Source organism: Juglans regia, chromosome 7, assembly GCF_001411555.2.
Source record: "Juglans regia cultivar Chandler chromosome 7, Walnut 2.0, whole genome shotgun sequence".
NCBI lineage: Eukaryota > Viridiplantae > Streptophyta > Magnoliopsida > Fagales > Juglandaceae > Juglans > Juglans regia.
In genome coordinates this window covers 41,177,108-41,201,858 of record NC_049907.1, presented here as the reverse complement: position 1 = coordinate 41,201,858, position 24,751 = coordinate 41,177,108, and the positions used below count along the sequence as shown (strand labels likewise).

Genomic DNA, 24,751 nt, shown 5'->3' with positions numbered 1-24,751 from the left:
GAAGCTGTTTACCATATTCCAAATTTCCCATAATCAAGCACCCTTTAAAAGCATTAACCCAGGTTTTAAACATTCAAACCGACAAAAAAAAAACTAGGTTCCGGGTTTAAAACCCGGTACCCAAACAAGGCGTACTCAGGTTTTGCAACCCGGGTTCTGACCTGGATTTGTTGTGGGCCGGAACTCGAAATCGGAATCCTGTTTTCTGGGTTATGGACCAGGCCCAGAAAAAACCTGGTTCGGATGAACAGTCCTAATCAGAATTTGGTTTGTTCTGAAGCTAGCTCCACACCAGCAAATCAAACATGTGCATATATTTGCAGTTCACACTAATACAAAACTAAAGCATTTCCATGTCTACATTAAAAAGAAATTGGAAAAACAAACCACACATGTGCCCAATTTCCTCAACATATGGAGCTATTTAAGAAAAAGATACACTTGGCGTTCTTAATCTGTTAAGAGGTTTGCATTTTACACTTTAATATACTAAAAATGATATATTGCACCATCTAACTATTAAAAATGAACACTTTTCACTCTCAAAATGTCGATTTTTAATAATTCGAGGATGTAATGTGTCAATTTTGATAAATTAAGGTGTATAATTTAAAATTCATAATAATTTGATACAACTATTTAATAAACAAAATTAGTTGTCCGTTGAAAATTGTAATACCTTGAAATTGGGATGCTAGGCTTAGCTACCAAGCGAAGAGGGTCATTGTGTAGAACAGGCCTTGCTGCCTTCTCAATTGGGCCATCTTGTTTCGATGGAGTGTAATTTGAGTGGGCTGGACTTGAGACCAGCCCAAAATGGGAAATACTTTCTTCAGCCTCCTAAACGACTCGTAGCACGGTTCCTCTGTTTTCGACTCCCCTCCGTCCCCATCCTCTCCGACTGTCGCCCCCAAAATATGGCGCTAGAAGCGAAGTCTACGAACCCTGAGAGAGCGGAGTGAGGGGGCACCGCTTGTTTCCCCTGGAGCACGATGTCTTACATTAACCCCTATTTCTCATACTTGGGTTCCCTCTGAAATTATTGTCTCCAAAAAAGAAAGAAAAAGACTTTTCAAGTCCGGAAACAATGGCCTCGTTTTTACTTCGTCGAAGAGTTTTGTCTCTGGGCGTTTCTCGCACTCTCCGCGGTTCGTCCTCCAGACACTCTCTTTATTTTCCTTGATATATCTTCTGTTTCGTGTTAAATTCTTTTTAGTTTGTTTTGGTTAAGAGGTGAAGAAGTCCAGGAAATTGATAATCGTGAGCTTTGTTGAGCGTATCTTATTGCTTTCTGAGCTTACTGCTGCATGGAATCAGCTCGAAGGGGGGGAGGATGTTGAATGTATGGTTGTTTTATCCTCGAAAAAGTAAAAGCATTTATAATCATTTGGATCTGGTGGCTTGACTTTTTTCGGGTTGAAGTAAAAGATAAAGAAAGCATAGATTTCAAAATTTTGTTCTTTTAAGGCTGTATAGGTTGTTTACTATTCCCTTGTTTTGTAATAGGTATAAATGACAAACATACACTGAACATGTGAACTATCCATAAAATTGCCCCAATCATCTATGTTTTTACTTTCGTAAGTTTTCTTGTAAATGGAAATTGGAAGATGACTTGTTTGAGTATATGTTCATTTAATCTATCTCTGCGCATTAATTACTTAGAGATATTCAATGTTTCACCAAGTGGCGCATGTAAGGTGCGTAATTCCGTTGTTGTGCTCATGACATGTTGGTTGCTTTTTGGATAGATACTTGTGCTATTTGTTAGTATGAGAATCCTTCACTGTTCATATCGATATCACTATCAATTAAAGGGTTTCAATGGATACATTGGAGTTTGTAGTTGTAGGTTTCGAATTAATTGTCTTGTTTTGGTGTTCTCTCACTACCTTTTCTCCCCAATATTTATCAGGAAATATGGAGCCCATTTGGCTGCCCATGGAATTGAGGATTGCAGCTTTAGCTACCATTTCTGATACAACGAGAAAGTACAGCGGTTGCACTGGTACCACAAAGTTTGACTTTACAGATCTCACGTAAGAAATGTGGCTCACAAGTTTTTTTCTGGAAGACTTTGTTTTTGTGGGCCACTACTCTTGATTTGAATGGTCTCAGCTTCCATGATTTCCTTGTAACTGTTTCTAGTTCTTAAATAGGTGTATTCACATGTATGCTTCCAATGTACATGGGCTATGCCTATCTTTATATCAATAAAATAACTTATTACTTATCAAAAAAAAAATGTGGCTCACAGTTACTGAAGTAGTGTTGTCTTTATCTGGTGAAAATTACATTGACTCAAACTACATAGTACACGTCTGGATGCTTGGATATCATGACCTTTTCTTTTGTTTTAGCATTAGCATACCCTTTCTTTTGATTTAGTTTTAACATTATTGAAATATAACTCTCATGTTACTTGGTAGAGCTAACTATTCTATTTTTAGTTTTTTGTTATATGAATAGAAATTATGGGGCTTGAAACTATAATAGACTTAACTAGCTGGTCTTTAAATCTCCTGATAAATCTGACATTCTTCAGAGTTAGGTTAGTCATGTTATAGAATTTACAAATCATGTTATAGAATTTACACCACTGAAATCAAAACTATGAATTTACCAAAAATAAGCGCCTTGCTCTGGTATCAGCTTGCATTGAACTTTATTGCAAAATATTTTCAGCTAGAGAAAATGACTGAACACTCTGTGTGTGTGTGTGTTGTGTGTTTGTGCATACATGTGCAGATGGTTTTTTGAGTATCTCTTTTTTCCTTTTTTTGGGGCAGTGGCAGGGTGGAAGCTTTCTATTGAAAGTGAATCTGTTACTTGGTGTATTCACTCCTTACTAGTTTGGACTTGATCAGCATTTGTCTAATTTTCCATCAAGTGTCACTCATCAAAAAGGAAAAAAAAAAATTCCAGCAAGCATATTGCTCCCATGCTCAAATTCTTAGGATCTTGGATGATTCTTGCTGTAATGCTTATGCTAATTGTGAATGCCATAGTTTCTTTTACCATCTTCTTAGAATCCTCACCACAGATGCTTTTTTATTTATTTCAGTCGTCCTCATACATGGTACCCAAATGCTCGAAGGAAACATCGCAAGGTTATCCTGCATATGGGTCCCACAAATAGTGGTAAAACATACCATGCTTTGAAGCAACTTGAGTCAAGTTCGTCTGGTAAATTTCTTATTTTTAAATCCTCATAGTCAAAGGAGGGGAGAATTATTGCTGTGAGTAGAAATTGTTTCAAGTATTTATTGTTACTCCAGGCATATACTGTGGTCCATTGAGATTGTTGGCGTGGGAGGTGGCAAAACGGTTGAACAAGGCAAAAGTTCCTTGTGATCTCATTACAGGACAAGAGAGAGAGGAAGTTGATGGTGCAAAGCACAAGGCCGTGACAGTTGAGATGGCCAGTGTAACCTCGGACTACCATTGTGCTGTTATTGATGAAATTCAGGCATGCCATTGTTTGTCTGGGGACTTTCTTTCTTCATATTTGGAAAGCTCATAAGAATGTTTGCTGTTTATTAAACTGAGATAATCGTATAATATATTAATGCGAAATTAGTTACCGATAAAAAAATTAATGTGAAATTAGTGAATGTGCCCCTGAATGCATATGATTTAGATTCTATAGTATGTAGATGGGAATCAGCCAATTGTGGGATGGTTGGGGTCTGGCCTAAGGTTGCATGACATGGATTTAAAGTATGTTTAATGCCATTTAAAAGCAACTTAACCATCTTTTTTAACAAAAGCGATTTTTTTCAGGTTAAAAAAGGACCCTTGTTTTCGTGTTATATAAAAAAGAGTAATGCTAGATACAAGCCCCATACAAGCCTTTTGTAAAACAATGGGTCCCACTAATAAAGAATAGTTTTTTTTACACTTTTTTAAGGTGGGGTCCACTTTTTTAAAAGGGCTTGTCTATTTGGAGCTTGTACAAATCATTTCTCTATAAAAAAAATTCTTTGCTTATTTTACTATATTCCTCGAATATCATGATGGCCAATCACATGCTTGAATATGAGACCTAGACGGAGCTTATTGGGGAAATGATATTGGTTCATGCAACCCCAAGCTGTTGGATGATTGTATTTATCGATGTTTTATATTCCCAAACTTATGGCATATTTTCTAAGCTGGGTACATGATATTTCTTTTTGTAAGCTATGCAATTCATATATTCCTGTATGTGATTGATTGTATTAATCATTATATGCGTTTCGTTGTTATCCCCCCTCTCATGAATTCATTGGCAGTACAGATGTTGGGGTGTAGGACAAGGGGTTTTTCATTTACTCGTGCTCTATTAGGAGTCTCTGCTGATGAGCTTCACCTTTGTGGAGATGCAGCCGCTATTCCTCTTATCCTGGAAATACTGAAAGTGACTGGTGATGAGGTTGAGGTAATTTCTGTGTAATTTTGAATCAAGTTATTCTTGTTTTAGTTCATAAAGAATATACTAACGCTACTTTACTTCTCCAGTACATGGATGGGATCTTTTTATTTCCTGAGTTTGATATATCTTATTCTAGGTGGCGTTTTTAGTGAATTGTTCTACTGTATCATGCCGGTATGAGATCCACTTTGTTTCATGATTTGAAAGAGGGGGAATGAAAATTGAAAATAAAAATGCAACATGACTTTGTTTTCCCCCCCAATCCTTTCTTTCTATTTTATATTTTCTGTTAATTTGACCACAAAGCTGCTATCTTCCAAATTTTCTGAACCTCTGTGGATGACCTTCTATAGACAGAAGGGTTATTTCTTTTTATGATAAGTTTAGCTGGAAGTTTGTTGTTTTTGTTATGGAACTTTTCTTTTCTCAATTTTATATGGATTCTTGTCTACCTGTTTTGGACTAAAATGATCCTAAAAGTTCATCTGCAACAAAGTTTAGGGACTAACACCATTTGGTTTACCTAGTGGCTTTTCTTGAACAAGTTGCAGTTGCTGTAAATTGTTTGTGTAACTAATATCCCCAGAACTTTATGTTTTGGCGTACAAATAGTAATACAGCGATTATTATTCTGAATTTTATTGTCTGATTCATAATGGACTTACCCAATCCACACAGGCGATTGTATGCTACTTTTGTTGTGTCTGGTAATTTGTTATTCAAGCCTGCCATCATGTGGTTGTCAGTTCTATGCTAATTTTGTTGTGTCTGTATGATGTTACTGATTATTCTGTGGAAAGCCATTTTAATAGGTTGAATTTTATGAGAGACTTTCACCTCTAGTTCCGTCTAAGATTCCTCTTGGATCCTTCTCTCAAATCCAAACAGGCGATTGTATTGTAACCTTTTCACGTCAAGAGATATACAGACTAAAGGTCAGTGATTACTTCTCCATTGTTTGTTTAGTAAATTAACCTGTTTAAGTGTATATGTATCTTCTCCACACCTGTAGAGGGAAATTGAAAATGGGGGAAAGCATCTTTGTTCTGTAGTTTATGGCTCACTGCCACCAGAGACTCGAACTAGACAGGTATGCCTTCCTCTCTGCGTCTTAAAGGCTCTATCTTGTCTCATTATACGTATGCCTAGTTCAGGTATGCCTTTTTCTTTTCTTTTTTTTTTTAATTCTATGTTTCTTCTGCTGTTATGAATTTGAAAAAAGATATCCCTGATGTGTATTATGCGTTTACCATATACAGATGAAAATTTTCATTTGACACTGTTCAGTTCTTTTAGTGGGTGTGATTTTTCTTATTCTTTTTAAAGAGTTTTCCCCCCTTTTTAAACCCGTCCTCCCTCTCTCTCTCTCTCTCTCTCTCTCTCTGTGCAAACACAAACCTTCTACTTTATTTTGAATATCAATCTATATAATCTCTCACTTATCTGTCGATTTTTTTCTTCTCTCCTGTGATTTAAATGTTCTTTAGATCTGCAGGCAACAATGTTCAATGATGCAAGCAGTGACTTTGATGTTCTTGTGGCTAGTGATGCCATTGGGATGGGTCTCAATCTGAACATTTCCAGGATCATATTTTCAACTATGAAGAAGTTCGATGGTTTTGAAATGCGGGATCTTACTGTACCTGAAATCAAGCAAATTGCAGGTAGCTTAGTCCCACCTAAAGTTTGAAATTTTTGTTTTGGTTGTAGCTTTTAGTATGGTTGCAAGTAAACCTGTTAACTCTAGGCCTGTGCATAAAAGGCCTTGAACCGATCCGTCCGCAAGACTCATTATTGACCCACCTGAAAAAAATCAGGTTCATCGGATTAAATGTAACAACGGTTTGGCAACGTGCTATATCAGTTGAAACCAATGAAACCGTAAGATTCGCTACTATTTTTTTTTTCTTTTTTACAAAAACAGCATAAATCCTCCCTCTATCAATCACTTCCTTTATTCCATAAACGACACGCAACTTGGACTCATTTTTACCGCCATTAATGCTTTTGCTGCAGTGGTTTTTAATGACTTTGTTCCTTTGTTCGATATCCCATAATGCATTTGGTGGAAGAGGCCACATGTCTGTGAAGCTTTACTCTCTCTCTCTCTTCTTCCCCCCCCCCCCCCCTCACAAGCTATAGACAGAGAAGATACTGAAGGTTACATAAGTAGCTATTAATGCCCTTTAAGCTCCGATCCGTTCACTTCCTCCAATGTCTCCATTCATTTTTGTGGAGCGGGCTTCAGGGTTTTCACAGTGAAGCAAAGAAAACTCAGTTTCTGATCTGGTCTTAGAAACCGATTGGGAATGGTGAGGCTTCAGTACCGGCCTTGTAGAGGAGGAGGAGCACTGGCTGGGCTTTTGGTGCTGCACTTTCTGGTGTTCTTGCCCAGTTTGTTCAGCCCTTTAGGCCATGCTTCACCTTCCATGTTCTGGGTAATATTCGCATTATTTACTTGGAATCATTTTCCTTCCTACTTCACTAAATGGTCAGTGGATGTTTCCCGGAAAAAGGTTTTTTTTTTTTTAAAGATCAGTCGGGTCATACGGGTTCGACCCAATGCTATTTTGAATGACCGGTGTGGATCAGGTTGGTGCCATGAATGGGGATATTCGGGTCGGGCACAGATCCGATTGTTTGAGCTTGGGCTGCAGGCCTAGTTAACTTTTTATTAGGATAAAGTTCATATTAATGTGAAAATTTGGGAGGAGAATTATCTGGGAAAGGATTTTCTTTAGTCTTTTGGTGATTCTGCAACGTTTTGGCATCAGTGTCACACCTGACTTTTGCCTTTCTTTTAATTATTAGCTCCCGTATGTAGGTGGGTAGATGGTTTTGTAATCCACATTTTGAAAGGAGCTCGCAGTATGTAGAGCTCGAGATCATTTAGACGTTAGGCATGCTATGTTATATAAGATGTACTATATAGAAGTTGGATTCTTTCTTTTATACTTATCATATGTTCTTCTCACGGAAGTTTGGAATTAGTGTGGGGATTGCCATTGAATTGAGCCATTAGGTGAGGTTAGAGAGGAAGTGAGCAGTTTGGGTGAGTCTAGAGGGGCTTACTAGGGGTGTAACCGGTCCGGTCCGGTCCGGTTTTGGACAAAATTTAAGACCGAACCGGTATGTACCGGTTTTGTATTTTTCAAAACCGATTACGCCCCGATTACCCTCCTAAACCGGTACCTCCGGTTTTACCGGTTTCTGGTCCGGTCCGGTCCGGTTTTCTCGTTTTTTTTAAATGTAAAAAATATATAATAAAGTATTAATTCTTATTATAAAATGTTATTAATAATTTAATATATATATTATGCTTAAAGCATATGATCAATTAAATTTTCATTTTTAAGATTAAACTTTTATTTTATAAATTATAACAACATTATCTTATATATAATTATATTAATAACATATGATCAAATAAATTACAAATATTCATATTTAAGATAAACATTTATGTTATTATTTATAAATTATAATATGAAATTTTTTCATATATAATATATAATTATATATATTATATATAAAAATTTAACATATGATTATATATTATATATATAAATATTTTGTATAATATATAAAATTAATTTTTATATTTTTTTTTTCAACCGGTCCGGTTCGGTCCGGTCTGGTCCCGAAAACTACGGAACCGGAACCGGACCGGAACCGGCCGGTTTTCATAAAATAGGAACCGGTTCCGGACCGGACCGGTTCAAAACCGGACCAACCGGTCCGGTTCGGTCCGGTCCGGACCGGTTTTCCGGTTTCTCGGTTTAAATTTACACCCCTAGGGCTTACCAAATGGTCACTTTACCTATTTGTATGCTATCAAGTTATCACCTGTATTGCCACAATGTTATTTTTTTATTTGTTTTCTTACCTTGGATATGATCTGCGCATTTGGGTCCTTCATGAATGCTTTGGATTGCTAATTGGATTTTCTTGTAGGGAGAGCTGGCCGGTATGGATCAAAATTTCCTGTTGGTGAAGTGACTTGTATAGATGCAGAGGATCTACCCTTACTTCATTCTTCACTCGAATCCCCTTCGCCCACTCTAGAGGTTATTCAACCATCTTGCTGAAATGGCTACCGCACATCTTTTGCAATCTACCACTACATTCTTTGCAGTATAATTACGTGATTTAGTTTCATTTTATATGTTGCATCCTTTACTTCCTTAATTAAAGAATCTCTTGGAATGCAGCGTGCTGGATTATTCCCTACCTTCGATCTCATGTTTATGTATTCACGTGTACACCAAACAAATGGTCTCCATGGGATATTGGTAGGTTTCCAATGACCATTTCTGTTCCTATGTGTCTTCTATATCCATCTATTTATTTGTTTCTTAGGTATTAATCATGTTTTCTGTCTATTTATTGAAGAATACAATTTCTAGAATTATTAAATATGTTTGCATCAATGATGCTAAGGATTATTGAAGGTATCTATCAATGACGTATATTTTGCTCCCAAGAAAACTTTATTCTGCTTCAAGAACCCCCAATTTAATTTCCATTGCTATGATTGTTTAAATTTGGAAAATCTTGTTGAAATTCAACTTTTTTTCTGCATTATGGTATTAATTTATTCCCAACTATGATACTTAAAGGCCTTTTCTGGCAGGAGCATTTTCTGGACAACGCAAAATTATCTGAAAATTATTTTATTGCTGATTGTGAAGGGACATTGGTAGGTGTTTATCTTGAACATCATGTTGTTCTTGGCAACTAAAATACTCAAATATGATGGTCATTTTACTTTCATAAATATGTATATATCTTGTATCAAATTTTACTTGGATGTTAATTACACAATTTTATATCAGAAAGTTGCTGCTGTTATTGATGAGTTGCCCCTGGGGTTGCATGATAAGTATCTGTTTTGCATCAGGTATTATCTTTTGCGCATGTTAAAAGGTCCAAATTTTTTTAAATTTTAGTGTGCCCCCAATTTTTTAGAATATGATTACCGAACTTGGTGGACTTATCCTTGAACTATAAATTTGTGGGACTGAGCAAGGTAGTAGTTATATTTTGTCGCTAGTCACTCAGTTTCAGTTCCATAACTTTGTTTTGTGCAGTCCAGTTGACATGGATGATGATATTTCATCTCAAGGCCTCACACAGGTAAGATAAAATATTAAAAATCGTATTGATGTCTTTTTAAACTATGAATAACTCCGATCTGCCATGATGCACCAGTTTGCACAAAATTATGCAAACAAAGGCATAGTTCGGCTGCGAGAAATATTTACACCAGGAACACTGAAAGTGCCAAAAACACAAGCTGCTCTCAAGGAGCTTGAATCCATACACAAGGTAATTTTTGTTTTTTGAGTATCATTATGGTCCTGGGTAGGAAAACTTGTTTCATTTCCATATTTCATTGTTCGAGAAATTCCAATCATTGATGAAATCTTTTTTTTTTTATTGATAAACAAAAATTGATGGAATCTTCTTTTTTTTTTATATGTAAGAGAGAAATTTTATTAATGAAAAAGGCCAAAGCCATGTACACAGGTAATATACCACAGAACTCCTAAAAAATACATTTTAAGAGCGATGAACTAAAGACAAGAAGTCATGAATATTGTCCCCAACTAAAACAATAGCAGAAAACCAAAGCAATAAAGTATTAAAAAAGAAATTCTTCAGCTCCACCACTGTACGTTCCTTGTCTTCAAAACAGCTCGCATTCCTTTCCATCCAAGTACACCACATGATACACAGCGGAATCATCTTCCATACTGCTGCCACTTGACGACAGCCCTGCAAATTCCCCCAACAGCCCATCAATTCCACCACCCTCGAAGGTATTACCCAAGCGACATCAACCCTTCGAAAGATCTCATCCCACAACACCCTTGTTACCTCACAATGTAGTAAGAGATGATCAACCGATTCTCCATTCTTTTTGCACATATAACACCAATCCATCACCACACATCCTCTTTTCCTCAAGTTGTCGATAGTCAAGATCTTCTCTAGTGCGGCGTTCCAAACAAAGAAAGCAACTTTGGAAGGCACCTGAGATCTCCAGATGTTCTTCCAAGGGAATGGAGTAAGGTCATACGTGATCAAAAGGTTGTAATACGCCTTAACAGTACATAACTTATGATCCTTAGACCTCCACTTCAAACTATCATGTTGAACCCTAGAAGTTCACGAGGAATGTAATAAGCTGAAAAATTCAGTAACCATGTCTAGTTCCCAATCATGAAAATTCCTATAAAATATAATGTTCCACTGATACGAACCATGAGAAAATAACTGCACATCAGCCACTGAAACCTCCCTATTAGCTACAATACGATATAAAGCCGGAAAAATCCTTTCCAAAGTCTGATCTCCACACCACACATCCTGCCAAAAAAGGGATTCGGTTACCCTCACCGACTTCAAAGCGAATATGTTGTTTAAAACATTTCCACCCCTTCCTTATATACTTCCATAACCCCACTCCATACCCCCCCTCACTTCGTTTGAAACCCACCCGCCCCATGCAACACCATATCTTGCGTCTATAGTTTCCTTCCACAATGCTCCCCCCTCCCAATGATATCTCCAAAGCCATTTCCCCAATAGTGCTTTATTAAAGGTTCGCAATTTGCAAACACCCAAACCACCATGCACAATTGGGGCACAAACCGTCTTCCAACTAACTAGGTGGAATTTCTTCTCCTCTCCTAATCCTCCCCATAAGAATGCCCTAAAGATTTTCTCAATCTTATTTGCCACCTCTGCAGGCATAGGAAAAAGAGATAAAAAATATGTGGGTATGTTAGAGAGTGTGCTCTTAATAAGAGTAAGACGCCCCCCTTTTAATAAATACACCCTTTTCCAACCCGCCAGCCTTTTCTCTATCTTCTCCACCACCCCATCCCAAATAGCTCTATTCTTGAACGATGCTCCTAGCGGAAGGCCCAAATATTTCATAGGAAAAGAGGACACCCTGCAATCCAAAAGACTGGCAAGACTGCTTATATTATGAACCTCCCCCACCGATACCATCTCAGATTTGCTAAGGTTCACCTTAAGCCCTGACACTGCTTCGAAGCAAAGTAGCAATGCTCTTAGAGTTTGAACCTGACTACTCTCCGCTTCACAAAATACTAGAGTCATCTGCAAAAAGAAGATGTGAGATAATAAAAGGGCCACCCAAGCCATTTCCCACCTTAAAACCAGATAAAAAACCCCCATCAACAGTCGCCTGTACCATCCTACTCAACGCCTCCATAACGATAACAAATAAGAGTGGAGATAACAGATCTCCCTGTCATAAACCCCTCGAGCTATCAAAAAAACCAGCAGGAGTGCCATTAACTAAAACTGAGAATCGGGCAGTTGAAATACAATGCCTCATCCATGAAATCAACCTATTTCCAAATCCACACCTCTCAAGCAGGTATAAAAGGAAATCCCAATTCACATGATCATAAGCCTTCTCCATATCTAGCTTGCATAGAATACCTGGACTTCCCTCTTGCAATCTAGCATCTAAGCTCTCATTTGCTATGAGCACCGAATCAAGAATATGTCTACCACGAATAAAAGCATTCTGTGGCTTGGATATAATATTTTCCAGCACTAGACTAAGCCGGTTAGCAAGCATCTTTGAAATAATCTTGTAAACAATGCTAACCAAACTTATTGGACGAAAGTCCTTAATGAGAGAAGCCCTGTGTTTCTTAGGAATGAGGGCAATAAAGGTCGCATTGAGAGATTTTTCAAACTTCTGATAAGTATGGAATTTACTGAATACCTGCATAACATCCCCTTTCACAACATCACAACAAGTTTGGAAGAAACCAATTGAGAAACCATCCAGTCCTGGTGCTTTATCCTTGGCCATACCAGTGATGACTTTGAAGATCTCTTCATCATCAAACGGTCTCTCCATAACACTCACATATTGCGGATCAAAAGTCTCAAAATGCAAAGCATCGAGCTTCAGCCTCCAATTTGCCGATTTGGTAAGTAAATTCTCATAATACTGTACAATATGATTTTCTAATTCTGGGGGAGAGGATAATTCCTGAGTACCAGAAGTAAGCGCCTCAATGTTATTGTTTCGGCGATGTGAATTAACCACTTTGTGAAAGAACTTTGTACACCCATCACCTTCTTTCAACCAAAGAGCCCTAGATTTTTGACGCCGTAATATCTCTTCTGACAATAAAACCCTCTCCAACTCTGCCACCACCATGCCCTTCCTCACTAATACCTCCTCCGATGCCTCTCCCAATAATTCTCTACCCTCTAACTCTTGCAATTCCTCCAACAAAGAAGACTTCTGATTGTCTGTGTGCCCAAAAACTTCCAAATTCCATTTTTTCAGATCTTGTTTTAGAGCCTTAAGCTTGGCTACTAAAATGAAACTTGGCGTGCCACTAAACTGATACGATATCCACCAAGCACGCACCGTGTCTACAAACCCATTCGATGTTAGCCACATGTTCTCAAATTTGAAGTACCGTCGACCTCTATGTATCCCCCCACAATCAAGAATAATGGGAAAATGGTTTGAACTGACTCGGGCTAATCTTTTTTGACTTTCTTCTGGATAGTGAGCTTCCCATGACGGAAAGATAAGGAATCTATCCAACTTCGACCAAGCCCAGCCGTTAGACCATGTGTATTGCCCCCCCACCAAGGGCAGGTCCATAAGATCCAGATCAAAAATGAACTCAGAAAATTCCTCCATGGCCCTGGAATGCCGACGATGCCCTGAACGTTCACTAGGAAAACGGGTAATGTTGAAATCACCTCCCATACACCACGGCACATCCCATAATGAGTATATACCCGCCAATTCCTCCCACAACCTTCGCCTATCACAGTCCTTGTTTGGACCATAACACCCTACAAAAGCCCATTCCTATCCATCGCACACATTTTTGAATAAAGTCGAAACAGAGAACTCGCCAACACACTCCTCAATCACCTCAACCACTCTTCTATCCCACATTAATAAAAACACCACCTGAAGCTCTCAGTGATGCCAAATAAGACCAACCCACGTGCGAACATCCCCATAAACTACGCACAATATTTCTATCTATTAAACTCAGCTTTGTTTCTTGTAGACATACCATATCACCCTTCCACATTCTCAACAAAGTTTTGATACGAAGACGTTTATTACTATCATTAAGTCCCCGTATGTTCCAAGATAAAATCTTGGGCTTCATAAGAAACTTAACTTGCCCCTCCCTTTCGTTCTATCCCTTCCACTACTTCCTTCTTTCACGTCATAATTGATGGAACATGTTAAACGTTTGAGTTCCCTATCCTGTTTTGTGGCGGATTTCGAACGGCTAGCTTCAATAGCCACAACCAGCGCCATAAATTGCTCTTCAAAGCCTCCAAAAGAAACCCCAAAAATATCTTGAAGCTCCTCTACCTTCTTAAAAATCCAATTAGACGAGCAACTCCCATGATTAGTAGGAGGAAGTGTACAAAGTGGAGTAGCTACCCCCTCCTCACCTACACTGTCCTTAGGAAGCAAAGACAGTTCCGAACCCCCCTCATTTCTAGAGAAAAAATCTTCCCCTGCCACTACCGGATCCTCCATACTCGAAGACCCAAAACCTTGCGAGACAACCTGCACCGGCACAACATCTTGAGCTACTACCTCCACACATGGCTCAATCTGTACACTCCCCAGCCCCACTTCAAGAGACAGTGAGTGTTCCGAGCTCCCCACCACTACCGGATCCTCCATACTCGCACAACCAAAACCAGGCGAGACAACCTACACCAGCACAGCATCTGGAGCTACTATCTCCACACACGGCTCAATCTGTTCACTCCCCCACCCCACTTCAAGAGCCAGCGAGGAATCGACCTCACACGGATGAGGAACCGCGTCAATCTCCATCGCGATCTCTCCATCCTCCAACCCCACCCCTTGAAATATCTCAACCGGCACACCAAGGTGATCGACTGTGGCCGGCGAACTTTTCTGTGCCAGTGATGGTGCCGACACACTGTGTATTGGCTCCCCCGGAGCCTGTTTCGGATCCTGGCCCGATATCTCGGTGGCCCGAGATAACTGCCTCCAGGCCTTGGTTTGACCATCGGCCCTGCCCAAACTTGGGCCCCATGAACCCGAGATATACGGCCCATGCTTGTGACCCGTTACCCGACCCAAGTCAGACTTCATCTCTACCTTTCCTTTGACGCAGCGTTTCAAATAACCAATTTCTTCTAACACTGCACCCACTTTTTCCTCTAGACCAACCAGCATCCTCATAATGGTTTCCTCATTCAACCCCACCAGCCCACTGCCATCTTCCTCATATCTCTGTATAACCTCTGCGATAGACACGTCTGACACCCCAGCACTAACGGCTCGAGGCACTGCCTTCAGCACCTCACTGTACGTTCTTTCACCTCCTGCCTTCAACGATGGAGCAACACCACCATTACCTGCTTGAACAACAGAAAATACTCTGGTTCTTTTACCCGAAATAGAGGATGCATGGAGTTCCATTAAAGTATCACCAAAATTTTTCCATCCCTCCCCCTTCCTCCCTTCCGGCACAACAATCAACTCTCTCCTCTTATCACGACCAAACTCTGAGAGAGAAATGAAGTTTCCATTGTAATTATGTCCCTTTCTCACCATCAGCACCGTGTCTCCTTTTCTACAAGTTCTCAAGAACTCATGAACACCCCTAGACACTGCACATTCCCTCACCATAGAACCCAGCCACCCCATGGCTTCATTATCTAAAGCTATGTATTTCACAAAACGGTGACTACTTTCTATGATTTTCCACCACCTATCATTTTCCTTCATGAACTCAAACAACTTCTGGTCAATACATAACTCATTGTATCGCCCCATCTATAGCAACCCACAACTAAAACCCAAAGCTACAATGATACGTTAATCTTCAGAAAGGAGCAAAAGCCATTGACAAATCACCACCAACATGGAATCTTCTTAATTGTAGCATGTTGTGAAAACAGTAAATAATTTTTTTGATAAATAAAATAGAATAGCAGATTTGGGACCGAGGGTCCTCATGAAAAGAATAAATAATGCCTAGTAGACATCACAAATGATCTGGAATTTCATTAACTTTGCAAATGCCTATATCTTCTTAAATAGGCATTGCTTGTTTGTATAGTCACCACTTCTAATGAACCCAAAGAATAGAGAATAGTTGCAATATTAAAATCCCAAATTTCAATCCCAGTAATTAATAATTTTAGAATCCAAAAGGTACCTAAATTTTATTGGGAAACAGAATCATTGGAGTTGATTTTGATTTCAGGCATTGCACGACAGAAAAAAGGTGGGGCACATCTCGTCTGTCTGGAAATAATCAGATAATGTAGGGACTGCTATTATCTAGTATTTCCTAGTTTCGAGGCATATAAGCTCTAGATCTTAGCGGCATATAATTTGATCAAGATGTGATTGTTGTTCATTGATGCTTTATATGTTAGAATGAAGTAAGAATGAGGGGTATTCCCGCTTTGTCTAATATGGAGCATTTGGAATGAATGGTAGAATTTTTTAGGGTGTTGAGACCTTGATTCCTAAGACAGTTTTTCAATGAATGTTATTCTTCTGACTCTCTAGTAATTGATTCCTCCTTATCTCCCTTTGAATTTATGATCTATTAATTTGTAGGATCTGATGATCACTTTAGCTGGTTAGTAGCTAATGTGTAATTTGGATCACTGTAGGATCTGATCCACAACCAAATTTGATCTTAGTTTCTATTTGGGAAATAAGTCCAATTGTCAGAGGTTTAAAAATGAGGAAATTTTATGACTATATAGTCATTTTCTTCGTGACTTTTTAATTGAATTCTTATGTCAAACTCAGAAGCTGAACATATAGGTTGTCACTTTAGCTTCTTCAAAGAAGATATGTTACTGAAGTCAGTTTTTCTTATTATTATATAAGGTGGGTTTGCTACTGAAATTTCTTTTTTGGTACAAAAAAAAACTGAAGGTGTTGGATCTCTATGTTTGGTTGAGCTTCCGATTGGAGGATTCCTTCCCAGATCGTGATGTGGCATCATCACAGAAAGCCATTTGCAGTCTGTGAGTTTTATTGATTTTTACGTGTTAATTTTCATTTTGCTCTTTTATCTTATTGGTCTACATTGAATTTGTAGGTTGATCGAGGAGTTCCTGGAAAGACTAGGGTGGCAGAAGCCGAGGGCAAGGAGGTTACCGTCACGTAGAAGCTTAGGGTCTCTGCTATCCAAAGACATCAGGCCATACTTGTGAGACAGTTCTGATTTTCGCCATGCAACCATTCCTTCTCTTAGATCTTCGACAGCTTTTAGGATAAAGAAGTTCAACAGCTGAAAACTCCAGCTTTTCAAGAAAGTTCCTTTACTTCGTCCATTGTTCTTTAATTCAATCAATTGCTCTGGCAATCATTATACTATTTGTCAAACAGTAAATGTAAAAATCTGGTGAGAGTAATGTGATATAAATTGATGGAATTGTTATTTAATAATGCTACTTTGGCCTCTCATTTTGACTTCTCATTTTAATCGTTTATATATTTATTTATTTATTTTATTTATTGATTAAGAAAGTGACTATTAATGTATTGATATTTTTTTAGTTTTTCAAAAAAATGTGAAATAAAAAATAAAAAATAAATAAAATACATGAGTTTTGTTTAGGCTGCCGCCAGCAGGCCAAGGCAGCTCGCCCAGCGGTTACTGTTGGGCGGCAATTAGCGTTACTCATTACTCGTTATTTCCTTTACAAAAGCGACGTGTTGCGGGAAGTATACTGATTTTGACTGGCCAAAAATATGGTACAAGTTCCAGTGGACCAGTCGAACCTGCAACTAATCTTTTTTCTTACCCAAAAAAGAATTTGCATCTACAAGCTCTCCACAATTAAAAAGTGTGCAAGGAAAATAAGCAAGCTACTCGGTTTGCATACTAATTAGCATGAGCGGTGGTTTAAGTTTGCTTGGTCATGTGAATAAAATGGCCTCATCTTCTGGAAGGCTAATGTGATGTTCACAAGACGAGGCTATACGAAAGTAAAGTCGTGCAACGTAAGTCAAAGTCACACTAAAAGTGGAATTGTACGAAGAGAAACATAATTTTGAAAAGCTTATACGGTCAGCTATCATTTGCTTCCTGAAAACAGTTATAGGAGCACAAATCTTCCAATTGTGCAGCTTAAAATTCTTGGATACACAACTTATGTTGCTTGTTTTGCTCTTTCGTATAAAACTTCTTGTTTTGGTGCCTTTCATCTTGGTAGGCACACGCCTCGAATCTGGTAATATAAAATGTGACAGACAATTTGTCAAACACACTAATCCCATTAACCATTTATGTTAATGTCATGTTTCATACACCTGGGATAAGTTCCAACAACTTGGGCCGGGATGTTTCTACCTGAACCACAAAGACAGAGGGGGAGCTCGGTGGTGGTCTGGGGATCCTTCAATGCTAAAGTCAATATTATGTTTAGGAGAATAACAGAGTTCGGAGAGATTTATTCGTACCTAGAGCATGGCTTTTATACGAGGACATTCTCGTATCCTATGTCAAGGGTTTGCATCACACTCACAGTTGCTCCGATCATGGCCTTTAATGCGGCGTGGCATCTGAGGTGACGCCATTAATGCAACGTAGCTCCCCGAGTGGCATCTCGCCAGTAGGAGATCGGCGTGGTCACTTCTTGTTCCCATCGTCAAAGAATCGAGGGTTGCTCATGCTTTCCGTTCACTTGTCGACATATGTATTTTAATGCTAGGTGCCGCAGGTGAGTGCCAGGGTCGGCCTGTCTCTTCTTTCCCCTTCGATTGGTTTCCCAACGATGCATTCCCTTTCTGCTAACACAGTTTATGGGCCAGGTTCTTTTGGTGATTCTTGGGTCGTGGAAGGGTAGGACCTAGTCCAAGATGGGCCTCAATATCTGGGCCAGGCCCAACCCAGTGGATTGGGAGGGGAATTTCCCTCCCTATTTCTATTTGAGGAGCAGAATTTGTAAGTTTCAACAGCGGTTGAAGTGGTAATTTGTCGTCCAAGGTTTCTTGAAAACTGGATATTAGAAAGCTAATTTCTACCATGAAAAGCAAGCATTCTCAAAGTCGAATTGGACCCACATCACACTTCTGAGGATTTGTTTACTTATTAGGACGGAATGATTTATTGCTCATCTGCCCGAAAGCTTCCTCAGGCGGGTCCAATGGTTGAATTTGGGAGACCAAAATACGGAATTCTTCTTCAGAGCTGTGAGAAGCTACCATGGGAGGAATAGGATAGTGTCCGTCAGTAGAGATGATGGCACAAGGATTAATGAACCGAGAGAGGTGAAGGAGGAGATAGTTGGGTATTTCCAAAGGTTACTCAGTGTTGCTACTCATGATAGATCTAAAAGTGAGTTAATAAAACAGTTGCTTTCATCGTAAAATCAATGGAAAAAAATTAGATGGGATGAGAGATCCTACACTGATGGAGATTTATTCAAAACTTACACACAACATCGTATAGAACAGCTGAACCAATTCATCCTGAGCTGAACAATAATTAAAGAAAGATTTGCTAAATGTTTCTTTCCTCTTTTGCCTGTGACATCAACTTTTCACACTGTTCCATTGCTTTTGTCATCTTCTTGCCCTCGAGTTCTTTCATCAGCATCTTGCATGTGCAGTCCTTCGGAACCAATCCCTTTGACACCATCTCTTCAAAGAATAAGCAAGCCTGTTCAAGTTTCCCGCCCTTACATAACTCGCTCACCAGAAGCGAGTAAGTCCCTACTTCTATGCTAATGTCATTTCTGAACATGTGATCTAGCAAGAAGTATAGCAGCTTCATTCTCTTCTTTCTGCAGCACATCTTCAATAGAGGAGCATAGGTCTTAATATCTGGCTTGCAAGAATCCTCTTCCATTTTCTGAAGCAACTTCAAAGCGGTCTCTTCTTGCGAATGCATGCAAGAACAAGAAATCAAGGTATTGTACGTCAAGACATCCCGACTAACTCCCTGCTTCTTCATGTCCTCGAATAATTCGTGTGCGTCTTTTAGCCTACCGGCTTTACCAAGAATGAATATCAAACAGCTATAAAATGAGGCATCAGGAACACAGTCATTCCTCTTCATCCTCTCATAAACCTCCAAAGCTTCATTCACCTGACTTGCCTTCCCAAGAGCATGCATCACAATGGTGTAAGTCACTACATTAGGCATGCACCCGTTCTCTTTCATTTCATCAAGAATTTCATCCACTTTGCGAAAATCCTTTTCGCGACCATATGCTTCGACAAAACAATTGTAGGAGAACACATCAGGCTGAAACCCGTGTTTCTCCATATCTTCCATAGCCTTTTTGGCGTGGTCAAGTTTCCTAGCTTTGCACCATCCATGTATCAAAATATTGAAAGATTGAGAATTTACCGGTATCACTCCCTTGAACTCCAAGAAAACATCACGGGCATGCTCAACACTATTCTCTTTCACCAATGCATCCATTAGTACATCCATGGCTGTGGTATCTTTGTTCACACCAAACCGCACCATATTCCTAAATGCCTCAACCGCCTCGTTGTACCTTCGAGCCCTTGCAAGCCTTCTCATGACCTTGCCCATTGTGACCAATGTGACATAACCTCCTAATTGATTCATTTCCTCTACCAACTCCCACATAGGATGGAACTCCTTCGATTTTCCTAAGATGTCGACCATGAAGTCATATAGTTCTGGAGAATGCCTATATTCTGTTTGCGCTTTTGCCCATTTGAAAACTCCAAAGGCCAGTATCCAATCATTACTAAACCTCTTCAGAAGCTGTTCAACCAAACTTTTAGACGCAATAAAACCAGAACCACTTAGAGCTTGAGCTACATTATCAGGCGATGGGTACCGATTCTGGAGGATTTTGCTGATTTTTTCTACGTCGGTTTCGGCAGCTTCGCTTAGCATTCGCTTAACAACTTTGCCGTGATCATGAAGCCTGTGATTCTCAACCCAGTGAGCAAGTGAAGGAACCACAAAATCCTCATCCGAATCTGCAGCGGCGGAGCTCTGGGTCGCGCCGAACTTGACCCAGCTTGGAAGCTCCGGTGACTCGGTGATTTGGGTTGAGTCAATCCTGGTGCAGAAATGGTTGCATAAGAAGTTGCAAGGCAGCGCATGGATGCCGACTTTTCTTTGGCTGAGTGAGTACGAGAGAAGCTTGGAAATTTGCAACACTGAGAACATTTTGGGCTTGGACGATGGTTGGACAGATGGAAGATTGTTCGGACGCAAGAAAAAAAGTGATGCCCCGAGTATTCGGAGAGAAAGGGTTGCCTCGCGTTTTTATGCTTGTTTGTTAACTTTGGTTCCATTTGTTGTAAACTTGTAAATTTCTAGCATCCATCTATTTCACTCTCAATTTAAATAATAAAATAATTAAACCCATCTTGGATTGAAGCCTAAAATTGCAGTGTTCATTCTTTGTGAATAATTGGAATATAATCGAATGATATAATGAATGAATAAATTTGTTAATGGTGAAGCTTACAATTAGCTTTAAAATAAAAGGCCTAGGAGTGGGCAAATTAAAACTGAAGGCTTTACTTTTCCTTTATCAGTTTAATATTTCTACTACCAATAATCACAACAAGAACAATTCCCCTGCCGGAAAAAATGGAACCTGTTATTATCTCGAACTATAATTTCCCTTTCATATATTCTTGACACTAGTTTGGTAAACGAGTGGCAATCAGTGCACATACGGAGATTCTTAGCAACACGAATTGGCGTGCCTTGAGCTGTACTGATAAGGCCAAAAGCTATGGCTAATTTCTCACTATGTTGGCTGAGCAAGTACTCTTTCTCATGCTCATCAACATCAAGCATAATATTTGTTAAATCAGGAACATGGCCTTCATCTCTGACTCTGTAGTTTATTTCTTGTAGCATTGATGAGATGTTGGTCTTTTGTGGGTGTGATTCGTCACAAGAGGTAAACTCATGGATTATTCCATTAATGATTGTTGAGCTTGATCCCGGTACTTTATGGACACCTTTCTCCTTCAATTGTAGCCTCACTTTTGCAACTTCAGTCCAATTCCCAGTAGATGCATATATGTTTGACAGAAGAACATGAATGCCAGTCCTCTCAGGAGCCAGTTCAGTTATCCTTTCAGCTACATATGCTGCCACTTCGACCCTTTTATGTACCCGGCAAGCAGCTAAAAGAGATCCCCATATCACATCGTTAGGTTCCATTGGCATGCTCTTAATGAGATCAAGAGCTTCTTCCAACAACCCAGCTCGGCTGAGTAAATCAACCATACACCCATAGTGGACAATTTGAGGGGAGATTCCATGGATTTCCTTCATTGACCTGAAAAGATGCCGCCCTTGATCCACAGACCTGCCATGGCTGCATGCTGTCAATAGCGCCACAAAGACTACTTCATCAGGTTTTACCCCTAGCCGAAGCATCTCATTGAAAAGATCCACCGCTTGTTCCCCATTTCCCTCCATGGCCATTGCTCCAATGGCTGCAGTCCAAGCAGAAACATCTCTCTTAGGCATTTTTCTGAAAATTTGCATTGCACTTTCAGGTTCACCACACCTAGCAAACATGTCAACCAGGGCTGTGCCAAGCCGCATGTCACAATGAATATCATTCTTTTCAATGTAGGTAAGGACCCACTTAGCAAGATCAAGAGCTCCTAAATACCCACAGGCAGATGCAACACCCATCATTGTCACCCTATCTGCTTTAATCCCTTCATTTTGCATCAACCTGAAAAGTTCAATTGCTTCCTCAAACATGCTCTCTTGGACCAAAGCAGTGATCATCGTGTTCCAAGACACAAGATCACTCTCTGGCATTTCATTGAAAATCTCCCAGGCTGACTCCACATCGCCATTTCTAATTAAACCTGAAATCAATGAGTTCCACGACACCACATTCTTCTTTGACATACAGTCAAAAACCCTGCAGGCCATTTGTTGTTTCCCGCACTTCATGTACATGTCTACCATGGCATTAGATATGTTATCCCAACCTCCTAACCCATTCCTCAAAACATAACCATGACACTGCTTTCCAAAGAGAAGATCACCTAATTGTGCACACGCGGAGATTGCAGATAACATGGTAACTCTGTCAGGTTGTGGTCCCCGTTGCAGCATATCACCTAACATAGCAAGAGATTCTCTCACCAGCCCCTGGCGCACATAGTTTGACATGATAGTATTGCATAGAACCAGATTTCTATCAACACATTCATTAAAAAGCCTCTTTGCAGTATCAATAGCTCCACATTTCATGTACATATCAACAAGCGCATTCATCATAAGAGTGTTAAGCTTCACCCCTGCCTCACCCATATAAGCACTCACCTTCTCGCCCAATTCATGATCCTTCAACTTTGCACAGGCTGAAATGACACACACCATTGTGACAGAATTGGGTCTAATACCTGCCTCCACCATTTCAAAAAACAAAGAAACTGCCTCCTCCGGATGACCCGTCCTAGCATAACCACAAATCAAACTAGTCCATGACACAACATTTCTATCAAGCATCGCATCAAACACCTTTCGTGCATAATCCATCTTCCCACACTCCGCATAGAAATGAACCAACGAATTCCCAATAAACACATCCCCCTCTAAGCCCATCTTAACGACCACTCCATGAGCTTGAACTCCCTCACAAAACCCCACAACCTTCGCACACCCGCTCAGCATAAACGGAAAGGTAAACTTGTCGGGTACAATGCCCGCAACAAACATTTCTACAAAAAGAAAGATAGCTTCATCACCAAGCCCAGCAGAAGAGTAACCTCTAATTAAAGAATTGTACATATACAAAGAACAAGTAGTTCCCTCGTCGTCATTATACAATTCGAATGCCTTTCTAGCATAATCTAAGCTTTCTGGGGTGCCCATTTCGGAGCACGCGGCAATAAGCTTGGCCACAGAAGAGGGACTGTGACCGAGGCCCTTCTTTGTGAAGCGACAGTGCCTTTGCTTGAGTTCTTTTATTGTTTTGCAGTTTTTAAAAGACCCAGTTGGAGTGGAGTCCTTGGCAGTGGTCTTCTGCTCATCTTGGCTAGTTGGAATTATGGAGATTGGGGTGGAAGAGACCAGAGGATATAGAGGAATGGTTACAGCCATTGGGGTCATCACAGTGTCGGCTGACTTGGTATTGAGACCGACGACTTCAATAGGGAAAAGAGGGGTACAAAATACAAATATCACGAAGCGGTGAGGCTAATGGCTTCACTTTATTCCTTCTATTGCTTTCCAATAATAGTGAATTTTAATTTTAATTTCTCTGTTAGGTTTTTTCTTTTATCAAGGTTATATTTTCATTTTAAAAAACAAAAGTTATATGCATTTAATTTTTAAACCATGTCCTTCACTATCTGATAATTTTTCAACTTAGGTGTGATTTGGATAGATAAATGAGATAAGATGATTTTAGATGAAAATTAAAAGTTAAACAAAATATTATTAAAATATTTATTATTTTAAAATTTGAAAAAGTTAAATTATTTATAATATTTTGTGTGAAAATTTAAAAAAATTATAATGATAAGATAAGATAAAATGAGATGAAATATTTCTACTATACAAACGGAGCCTTGTGTAATAGCAAACCGAAAATGGAAAAAGTTAAATGCTATTGATGTCGTATTTATTTATTCATGACATGCCACTTCTCTAATGTATTAGATAAGACGCTCTAATGTATTAGATATTAAGGAGAATGATAATGCTGAAAAACAGAGCATCAAACCGAGATCATAGCAATCAAGTCAATGCCATCTTTTGTCAAAGAGAATTTAATGCATGCATTTTTATTCATTACCTCTATAACAGTTGTATATTTTCAAATCTTAGATTTTGCATTATATCCTAAAATAGGACTCAAGTATTGTATACATATTACTCTGATCAAATCAATATATCTTTGAGGAAAGTTTCCATCAATACACAATGTCTTATTTCTCTTATATGGTATCAGACAACCTACCTCTAACAAGATTAAGATCCAATACTCAAACCATGTCTTCCGCAACAAATTCAAACCCTCCTCCTTCATCCACCATCGAAAATCTCTTGGTTGTTTTCAACATTATTGCTCAGATTAATGAGAAGCTCACTCTCTCCACTTTTCCCCAATGGCATGCTCAATTTGAAGCATTGTTAATTGGGTATGACCTAATGGACTATGTTATTGGGAATTTACAATGTCCTTCATCTAACGGCACATCCACAACCTCCTCTAAAAAAACCCATTGGGTTAGACATGACAAGCTTATCTTGAGTGTTATTCTTGCATCCACCTTTCCAACTATAATCACACTCATCG

At 39.2% G+C, this 24,751-nt stretch overlaps 3 protein-coding genes across 6 annotated transcripts; 1 reads left to right on the top strand and 2 right to left on the bottom strand.

Annotated features, from left to right (window-relative positions):
* Window positions 1–887: 887 nt before the first annotated feature.
* On the top strand, window positions 888–16,932 carry LOC108989490 (DExH-box ATP-dependent RNA helicase DExH16, mitochondrial). 4 transcript variants are annotated; one of them, XR_004802015.1, is made up of 17 exons: window positions 888–1,148; window positions 1,916–2,039; window positions 3,065–3,186; window positions 3,279–3,469; window positions 4,280–4,420; window positions 5,227–5,349; window positions 5,427–5,504; window positions 5,910–6,078; window positions 8,369–8,481; window positions 8,626–8,706; window positions 9,048–9,113; window positions 9,250–9,314; window positions 9,505–9,550; window positions 9,626–9,742; window positions 15,709–15,768; window positions 16,398–16,489; window positions 16,564–16,932. XR_004802015.1 is itself a non-coding variant. In XM_018963116.2 (16 exons), the coding sequence occupies exons 1-16, from the start codon at window positions 1,088–1,090 to the stop codon at window positions 16,676–16,678; spliced, it is 1,704 nt and encodes a 567-aa protein (XP_018818661.2). In that variant the 5' UTR covers window positions 889–1,087; the 3' UTR covers window positions 16,679–16,932. The 4 variants fall into 4 exon arrangements, 1 of the variants encoding a protein (XP_018818661.2); XM_018963116.2 differs by lacking the exon at window positions 15,709–15,768 and having other exon boundaries at window positions 889–1,148; XR_001995850.2 differs by lacking the exons at window positions 15,709–15,768; window positions 16,564–16,932 and having other exon boundaries at window positions 9,254–9,314.
* Window positions 16,933–18,862: 1,930 nt separating this feature from the next.
* On the bottom strand, window positions 18,863–20,835 carry LOC108989430 (pentatricopeptide repeat-containing protein At3g22670, mitochondrial). Its single transcript, XM_018963030.2, has one exon. The coding sequence runs from the start codon at window positions 20,626–20,628 to the stop codon at window positions 18,973–18,975; it is 1,656 nt and encodes a 551-aa protein (XP_018818575.2). The 5' UTR covers window positions 20,629–20,835; the 3' UTR covers window positions 18,863–18,972.
* A 134-nt stretch (window positions 20,836–20,969) lies between these two features.
* On the bottom strand, window positions 20,970–23,616 carry LOC108989497 (pentatricopeptide repeat-containing protein At3g22690). Its single transcript, XM_018963124.2, has one exon. The coding sequence runs from the start codon at window positions 23,557–23,559 to the stop codon at window positions 21,016–21,018; it is 2,544 nt and encodes an 847-aa protein (XP_018818669.2). The 5' UTR covers window positions 23,560–23,616; the 3' UTR covers window positions 20,970–21,015.
* Window positions 23,617–24,751: the final 1,135 nt, after the last annotated feature.

What these genes read in the sequence shown, in the direction of transcription:
- LOC108989490 (XM_018963116.2), top strand. Translation starts at nt 1,088, where the DNA reads ATGGCCTCGTTTTTACTTCGTCGAAGAGTTTTGTCTCTGGGCGTTTCT. An exon ending in TGACTGGTGATGAGGTTGAG is followed by an intron (nt 4,421 to 5,226) that starts GTAATTTCTGTG and finishes CCATTTTAATAG; the next exon opens with GTTGAATTTTATGAGAGACT. An exon ending in CCCCTTCGCCCACTCTAGAG is followed by an intron (nt 8,482 to 8,625) that starts GTTATTCAACCA and finishes CTTGGAATGCAG; the next exon opens with CGTGCTGGATTATTCCCTAC.
- LOC108989430 (XM_018963030.2), bottom strand. Translation starts at nt 20,628, where the DNA reads ATGTTCTCAGTGTTGCAAATTTCCAAGCTTCTCTCGTACTCACTCAGC.
- LOC108989497 (XM_018963124.2), bottom strand. Translation starts at nt 23,559, where the DNA reads ATGACCCCAATGGCTGTAACCATTCCTCTATATCCTCTGGTCTCTTCC.